The sequence below is a fragment of the Mus pahari genome, chromosome 13 (genome assembly GCF_900095145.1).
Source record: "Mus pahari chromosome 13, PAHARI_EIJ_v1.1, whole genome shotgun sequence".
Lineage (NCBI taxonomy): Eukaryota > Metazoa > Chordata > Mammalia > Rodentia > Muridae > Mus > Mus pahari.
Window position 1 is genome coordinate 81181469 of NC_034602.1, and position 8417 is coordinate 81189885.

Sequence of the window (8417 nt, forward strand, 5' to 3'; positions counted from 1 at the left end):
CCACAGACAGTGCATACAGGGAGAGAACTGGCTCCCACAGACAGTGCAGGGAGAGAACTGGCTCCCACAGACAGTGCATACAGGGAGAGAGCTGGCTCCCACAGACAGTGCAGGGAGGGAACTGGCTTCCACAGCTTGTTCCTCTGACCTCCACACACGTGCTCTGGTACGTGCGCGCGCACGTGCACACATACACACACACACACACACACACACACACACACACACACACATCACAATAAACATGAAGATTTTTAAAGGAAAAAGTCTCCATCTCAGAAAAGTGTACAGTGGAGTCCTCGGAAGCTCTACTGACAGCTGGCTATCACATTCATTTCATGCAAATGCAGATGTAAGAATCCAGGTGACTTCGGCTACGCTAGTCATTCAGTTGTAAAATACCGTCTTTTCAGTGACTTTATTTTTATTTTCATATTTATTTATTTATTTATTTATTTATTTATTTATTTATTTAGGTTTTTCGAGACAGGGTTTCTCTGTGTAGCCCTGGCTGTCCTGGAACTCACTTTGTAGACCAGGCTGGCCTCAAACTCAGAAATCCGCCTGCCTCTGCCTCCCGAGTGCTGGGATTAAAGGTGTGTGCCACCATGCCCAGCTGTGATTTTCTTTTTAAAGACTTATTTATTTATTATATGTAAGTACACTCTAGCTGTCTTCAGACTTCTTTCCTCTCACTCCAGTCCTGCTCGCTCACTATAGCTATCTTTAGACACTCCAGAAGAGGACATCAGATCTCATTACAGATGGTTGTGAGCCACCATGTGGTTGCTGGGATTTGAACTCACAATCTTTGGAAGAGCTGTCGTGCTCTTAACTGCTGAGCCATCTCTCCAGCCCTCAGTGGCATTTTAAAAATAATAAAATAAGTATTGGTAATTTCATTACTGAAAGAAACAGATTTTTCTGATCACAAAGAAACTCTACAGTGGAGCTTTTGCTACCTAGGGAGGAACTCTGCCCTACGCCGGTGGCTGGCCTCCTCCCAGCTAGCTCAGTGTAAGTCCCCAGAGGCAGTACACAGCAGTGGCTACAAACATGTGCTTTGAAGCCACTAAGGCTCAAATTCAGAGATTACAAGCTGAATGCCCTTGGCAAGTTGCTTATGAAGTCTGATTTTCTTCATTTCTAGCCTAAAAAGAAGATAATAGCTACCACATACATTAGATAAATAAAATGAGGTAACTCTAAAGCAACTAGAAAAGAGGAGAGATAGAATTATAATATAGTTATTATTCATAGCTACAGTATAGTACTATATATCCAAGAAAATAGAAAATCAATAATTTCTGATTAGATGAAAAGAAAGACAGAGTTAGAAAGATTCAATTTATTGTATTGCGATCAAGATGCAGAAACAGTATTTAAAATACCGCCTTGACTCATTCACTAAAATGTATTCACTGAGTATGCATTGTGCACAAGTGCTGAGCACATGGGGATGAAAAAGCTCATTCTTAACTTAGTCAGAGTTATTATTGCTGCCATGAAACACCATGACCAAAGCAACCTGGGGAGGAAAGGCTTTATTCAGCTTACCCTTCTACACCACAGTTCATCACCAAAGGAAGTCAGGACAGGAACTCAAACAAGGCAGAGGCCTGGAGTAGGAGCTGATGCAGAGGCCATGAAGAGGGGCTGCTTCCTGGCTTGCCTCCCAGGGCTTGCTCAGCCAGCTTTCTTATAGAACCCAGGACCACCAGCCCAGGATTGACACCACCCACAATAGGCTGGGCCTTTCCCCATCAATCCCTAATTACCGCGTGCCCCACAGGCTTGTCTAGCGGGATCTTATGGAGTCGTTTTCTCAGTTGAGGCTCTATCCTCTCTGACAACTCTAGCTTGTGTCAGGTTGGCAAAACCAGCCAGCACAATAACTAAAACGTAAGCAGCTCCCACTATGCAATCATTTTCATATTCCTTTTTTTATTCATACAATACATCCCAAGCACAGTTTCCCTCCCTCCACCCCAGTCTCCACTCTCCCCTAGATCCACTCCTCCTCCATTTCCCTTCAGAAAAGATAGCAGGCCTCCCAGGGATATCAAATGAACATGGCACAACAAGCTCTAATATTAGGGCTGGGTGAGGCAACCCAGTAGGAGAAAAAAAGTCCCAAGAACAGGTTAATGAGTCAAAGATACCCCCACTACCACTGTTAGCATTTTGTCTAAAGTCCACCCTAAAGTTACCTGGCAATAGCCAGGTATGCTCCTCCCCACAGTTGCCTGGCAACAGCCAGGTAGGGACCCACTATAAAAGGGGCCGCGTGCCCGCCCCTACTTCTCTTGCTCTCTTGCCTCTTGCTACTCCTCTCTCCACATTCCTTTCCCCCCTCTCTCCACGTGGTCACGGCTGGCCTTTACTTCTCTACTCCCTCTCTCTGCCCCTCTCTCTGCCTCTACTACCTACTTAACTCCCCTCCGCATGCCCTGAATAAACTATTCTGTGGCTGGTCCCTCAGAGGGAAGGGATGCCTTGCATGGAACCCCCTGTCCCCCATACCTCACCACACCCCCATAGAACATATTCTTAAACCTCTTTATCTTTTTATAAACACATCACCCACTGTTAGGAGTCCCACAAAAAAAATTCTCATACTCTTAAGAAAGATATAAAGATGGTTTGTATTTTTATGGGTCGTGAAAACAAAAAAGATTAAAGTAAGTATTCTGTATAAGTTATTCTATAAACACACATTATAATTTTATACAACTGAAGAGTCAGGACTGAAATCTGTCTGCTTATATATTCTAAGGGCCTAGGACAGCACATGTGGTACATTACAGAGTTCATGGCTTTAAGGCAGAGAACTGAACAGAAAGGACATTTTATAAGCAGGGGCAGGCAGTGAAACCATTTCTTACCTGCTCAGAGTCTCACTGGACTTGCTGCCTTCAGTGGACTCCCTCAAGGAGTTGTTGCTCCTGTTGGTAAGAGAAGAACAGGAATTAAAGATACAATATTAGAAAGCTGGGCACAGTGGCCAGGCATCCCAGCACTCAGAAGACAGAGGCAAGCCAATCTCTGGGTGTTCCAGGCCAGCTTGGCCTACATAGTGAGTTGTTGGTCAGCCAGGGCTACATAGTGAGACCCTGTTTTGAAAAACAAAACAGGGCTGGTGAGATGGCTCAGTGGGGAAGAGCACTGACTGCTCTTCCAAAGGTCCTGAGTTCAAATCCCAGCAACCACATGGTGGCTCACAATCACCTGTAGTGAGATCTGATGCCCTCTTCTGGAGTGTCTGAAGACAGCTACAGTGTACTTACATATAATAATAAATAAATCTTAATAAAAAAGAAAAAGAAAAAGAAAACAACACAAAAACTACAAAGAAGATAGGTTGTTATTTTCTTATTGATATAATAAAGATCTGTAAGAGAAATAGTTTATTCTTTAGTGGAGGAGGGTGCTGGGAATTGAACCCAGGGCTGTGTGTAAAAACAAGCTACACCATAAGGACAATTTATTTTTATATTGATAGCTAGATATGTCATCAAGTGTCAGCTTTAGGATAAAACACATTTTCATTTGAGCACTAATTTTGGGCAGATATAGACAGAAAAGAATGCGGTTAAAGCTCTGGCTTTTCTGTGAGAGGATGCTAAGGCAAAAGGAAGACAGCTGTGGGATGCCTTTCTGTAAACGGCTCGATGCCAAGTCTGATAACATGAATTTGATCCCTGGAGCGCCACGGAAAGACTGGACTTCTGCAGACTGTCTTGTGGCACTTGGGGACTAAAGACAGCTAGTATATGCTTGCCTGTCATGTACAAAGCTCTGGCTTTAATCACAAACACCATGTAAACTGGCAGCATGGTCTGTTGTAATCAGACAGTGGAGGCAAGAGGATCGGGAGTTATTCAAGATCACCCATTCCTGGCTGTACATAAGATCCTGCCTCGTGATTTTAAAAAAGGGGTGCTGGTAATGGTGGAACAATCTAGTTAGGTTAGAGCACAGTCATCAGTACAGGGTGTGACTTAGGGTTATAGTTGCTGTGAGGAAACACCACGAGCAAAAGCAATCTGAAGGAAAGAGTTTATTTTGCTGATACTTTCACATCACAGTTCATCACTGAGGAAAGTCAGTGAACTCAAGGTAGAAACCTAGAGACAGGAACTGAAGCAGATTTCTGATAGATAAATCCTGCTTAATGGCTCGCTCCTTATGGCTTGCTCGGCCTGCTTTCTTAAACAACTCAGGACCACTTGCCTAGCAATGGTGCCACTGCCTGTGGGCTCAGCTCCCACATCAATCATTCATCCTGAGAATACCACCTAGGCTTGCATTTCTCAACGGTAGTTTCCTTTTCTCAAGCAACTCTAGCTTGTATTAGGTTGACTTAAACTAGCCAGCACAGGCTAGTTGCTAGAAGTCAGGTTTCAATGCCAGCCTGGGAGATCAGTGTTCACTGCAACAGGCAGTGATGAGACAGGGTTTTAAAAGGAGATTTGTATCCTCTCTGAATAATGATCTATTAGACTTTTTTTCTTTCTTTTGCTCACATTGCTCTCAGAAATTATCCTTTTTAGACTTTTGTAGAATGTTGTAAGTTTTCTTCATTTTAACGATTTCATTTAGAATTCAGCTATTCAGTTGATGAACATAGGGTCATCTTTAGCACAAGTCTTACAATCTTACATTGATGCTGCTGTAACTTCCTTCTGAATCATCTTTCAAAGTTACAGTAGACACTGTAGATACATGTAAATAGAGAGAGTCCTCTGGTGTAGCACACCACACCCATGGCTCATATGGCTACAGATCAGAGCGTTTATCCTAAGGCCCCTGAGTTAAATGAAGGCTTGGTCCCCAGCTTGGAACCACTGGAAGGCAGTGGGCCCTTCAGGAGGTGGGGCCTTGTATCACCATGAGTGATATCCAAGGGGACTTTTCTCTCTTGCTTCTCAGCAGTGAGGTGAGCAGCCTGCCTCAGAGTCTTGCACAGCTTTACCACTGCCATCTGACACCTTCAGCAGGGTCCCAAAGCAGTGGGTGTGCCAGACCGTGGGCTGGAACCTCAGGGATGTGGGGAACATCAACTTTTGTTCTTGTTAAGTTCCCTCAGGCAGTGTGCTATAATGACAGAGGGCTGAGGCTCACAATCAGCAAGATTTAAAATAGGCAAAGAAGAAAAGGAAATGCTTTCAGTTCACTTCTAGAACCTTGAAGTCCCTTTCAGAGTTAAGCTCTTTAACAGCTTTCCTTCTCTGAAGCCAATACGCACATCAAGTTCCATGAAAACCACATTCCTGCACAGTGGCTCAGCCTGAGAGTCTGATATCCTTACCTGTGGCAGAGCTCTGCTCTCAGGCTTGATTCAGTGATGCAGTCTCTTACTCTATCTTCTCTGTGGAGACAAAACTCAGTTAACTGGGTTAAGCGCATGTGCATTTCAGGATTCCTCTTTTAGAAGCAATCAACCACTCACTGAAGCTTAACTTTTCTTTAGGCTGCCTACCCATCACTGTATCTTAGGCATCCAAGCAAATCTACCAAGAGCCAGTTAGCTCTGGATTTCAACTCGGACAACGCTTTCTCCCATGAGTTTGTTTTGGTGTGTAGTTTTTTTGTTGTTTTAACAGGTTGGAGCTGTATAGCATACTGGCTGGCCTGGAACTCACAATGTAAACCAGGCTGACAACCATCCTCCTGCCTCTGCTCCACAAGTGTGAGGATTCCAGGCGTGCACCACTACACAGGCTTTCTTGCAGGCATTCTCAGCACTTCTTCAGCATTAGGGAGAAGTCAGACTTTAGTGACAGGGCCATTTGGGGGATTACAGAAAATTCACTGGAATTATCACCAGATACATTTGTTTGATGAAGTCCCAAGTTCAAGGTCACTGGGGACAGCAGTAATGGAAACTGACTGGGGAAGCTATGGTAACCCTCCACATCATTAGAGCTCAGGACCAGACTTGTGACACTCGCTTGGATTCATAAGAGAAATGTCAGTCTATGCTGATATTTACTCATGTGTCAATTCACCTTACAACACTGCCCATGCACAGAGGGCCTGTTAGATTTACAAGAAAAGTGAGAGTGATCAGCGTGGTATGGTAGCACATGCATGCTTGTAATCCTAACCCTCTGGATGTTGAGGCAGGAGGATCAAACATTCAAAGCCAGCCGGAGGTAAGACTTTTTTTTTTTTAACAAAAAAAAAACAACAACAACAACAAAAAAAAAAACCAAAACAGTATGTGGTAGTACACCCTTTAATCCTAGCACTCAGGAGGCAGAGGCAGGCAGGTAACTGAGTTTGAGGGTGGCCAGGTTTACACAGTGAATTCCAGCTCAGCCAGGGCTACACAGTGACCCTGCCTCATTCCCCCTCACACACAGAAAAGGAAGTGTTTTGCAAGTCAAAGGATTCTTTGCTGGACTAGCCAACAGAACATTTCTGACATTATGTGCCAGAGGTAATGCAGTGTCATGATATATAACTGATGCTTTACTGTTATTACTAGCATTTAGTAATAACAGTCCAGCTAGTGTCAGCATTTAGATTAAATATACATTCTCAGAACGTCTTAAGGAACTGGAAATGAGTTACAGAGGTATTCAGAAAATTTTACTTTCATGTATTATATGCCTTATAAATCACATTAATATTACAAAAATAAGATTAATAGTAACATGGCTACCACGTTAAATGTTTAATACGAGTTTATCTGAATGACTATCCAAGAGCACTTGGAAAGCACATAGGGGGCTCACTGATCTCTATAGATGTGGGCGGGAGGGGCTGGGGAGCTGACTCAATCTGTTTTGGATGAGACTTGTTTTTAACAGATTTAATTATTATTATACATAAGTACCCTGTAGCTGTCTTCAGACGCACCAGAAGGGGGCATCAGATCGCATTACAGGTGGTTGTAAGCCACCATGTGGTTGCTGCGATTTGAACTCAGGACCTTCAAAAGAGCAGTCAGTGCTCTTACTGGCTGAGCCATCTCACCAGCCCTGGAGGAGGCTTATTAATTTGATATAAGGCATAGTCCAGAAAAGCCAGAGACCTGGGCTTTTCCTATTAGCTTATGCCTTGAATGTTCCTAGTTCCCAGTGCTACATAGTTCCAGCTTTGCAATAGACTGCATGTTGCACACAAATCAACCCTTTGGGATTTGTTTCTTTTGCTTGCAAGATGGGACAAATAAATGCTGTCCCACCTTGTACTGTCATGTTTTTTTTCCACCATGCCTCAGAGGGACAAAAGGTGACCAACTATGTGAGATCTCAGGTGGAGCAGCCATAGGCCATTTCCCCAGGCGGAAGATTAGAAACAACTAAGCTGAGGGCAGACAGAGTTGGGGAAGGTTAGAAGTGGCATGCTAGCCACGGGAGGTTAGAAGCACCCAGCAACTGAGCCAATAAGGCAGGATGAAAATTAAGCAAATGTGTGTGCGTGTGTGTGTGTGTGTGTGTGTCTTTCATCCACTGATCTGAGGGACTCTGGGTGGAGCTGGGAGCACAGTATACCTGATCTTATACTGCAGTAGTAAAAACCTATGAGCAAAAGCAACTACTCACACTGTGTGATACTCAAGTAAGGTTACAGATGTGAACTCTCTTGGGAATCTTAAGTTACTACCAATGAACACTGACTAACACTGTGCACTGGCCACTTTCTGGACTGAATGAGCACTCTTTGGCTCTTGGGGGGGTGGCCTTTTTGATTTTGCCTAATCTCTCCACCTTCACGCTGGTTCAAAGTTGTTTAATCCTTGACCTTCCAAAGGAGCATGTGGACCACTTAATGGTGGCACACTCTTGGGAGGAGCTTTGCCATCGTGAACATGCAGTCTTACAGAGTCACCTACAATGCTCCAAGAGACGGAGTCCTCGCATCCTCCTCAGTCTTGCTCAGGGGCATGGCCGGCTCCTCATTGATCACAGTTCTCAACTCCTGCAGGAGCTGCTTCAGGTCCCTCGTTGGGTCCTCCTTTGGTGTGTTGGTTTTTATAGAGTGCTGAGTAAAGCAACACACACATCTGTACATTATATTCTTTTATAGACAGACATTATGGAAAATCAGAAAAATGATGGTTTAATTGCAGCGTGCAGGTCCATTCCAACTACTAGTCATTTGGCTAGCACCCAGCTTTTATTTCAATAGTATTTGCAGTGGTTCTAATGACCCTGCTGCCATTTTAAAGACAGAACTTTTAAAAGTAAAAGTTTGATTACTGGAACTGATGTATAGAGCAAGTCTTTCTTTTTTAAGAGTTAGAGCTGGAATTTGTACATCTTCAGAAAAAGTCTGAATCTATATTGTCCATATTTTTCTTGTGTTTTGAAAGTATAAAAAGTTCTGCATAGCTGGGCATGGTGGCGCACACCTTTAATCCTAGCACTCAGGAGGCAGAGGCAGGTGGATTTCTGAGTTCGAGG

The 8417-nt window shown here is 43.8% G+C and overlaps 1 protein-coding gene across 1 annotated transcript in view; it reads right to left on the reverse strand.

Annotated features, from left to right (window-relative positions):
• Window positions 1-8417, reverse strand: part of Ccdc158 (coiled-coil domain containing 158) — a 53745-nt gene that overhangs the window by 9999 nt on the left and 35329 nt on the right. Inside the window, exons 16-18 of the mRNA XM_021210336.1 lie at window positions 7847-7995; window positions 5312-5371; window positions 2886-2945 (exon numbers count right to left, since the gene is read on the reverse strand). Of these exons, the coding sequence (XP_021065995.1) occupies window positions 2886-2945; window positions 5312-5371; window positions 7847-7995 (269 nt within the window). The remainder of the gene's footprint in view (window positions 1-2885; window positions 2946-5311; window positions 5372-7846; window positions 7996-8417) is intronic.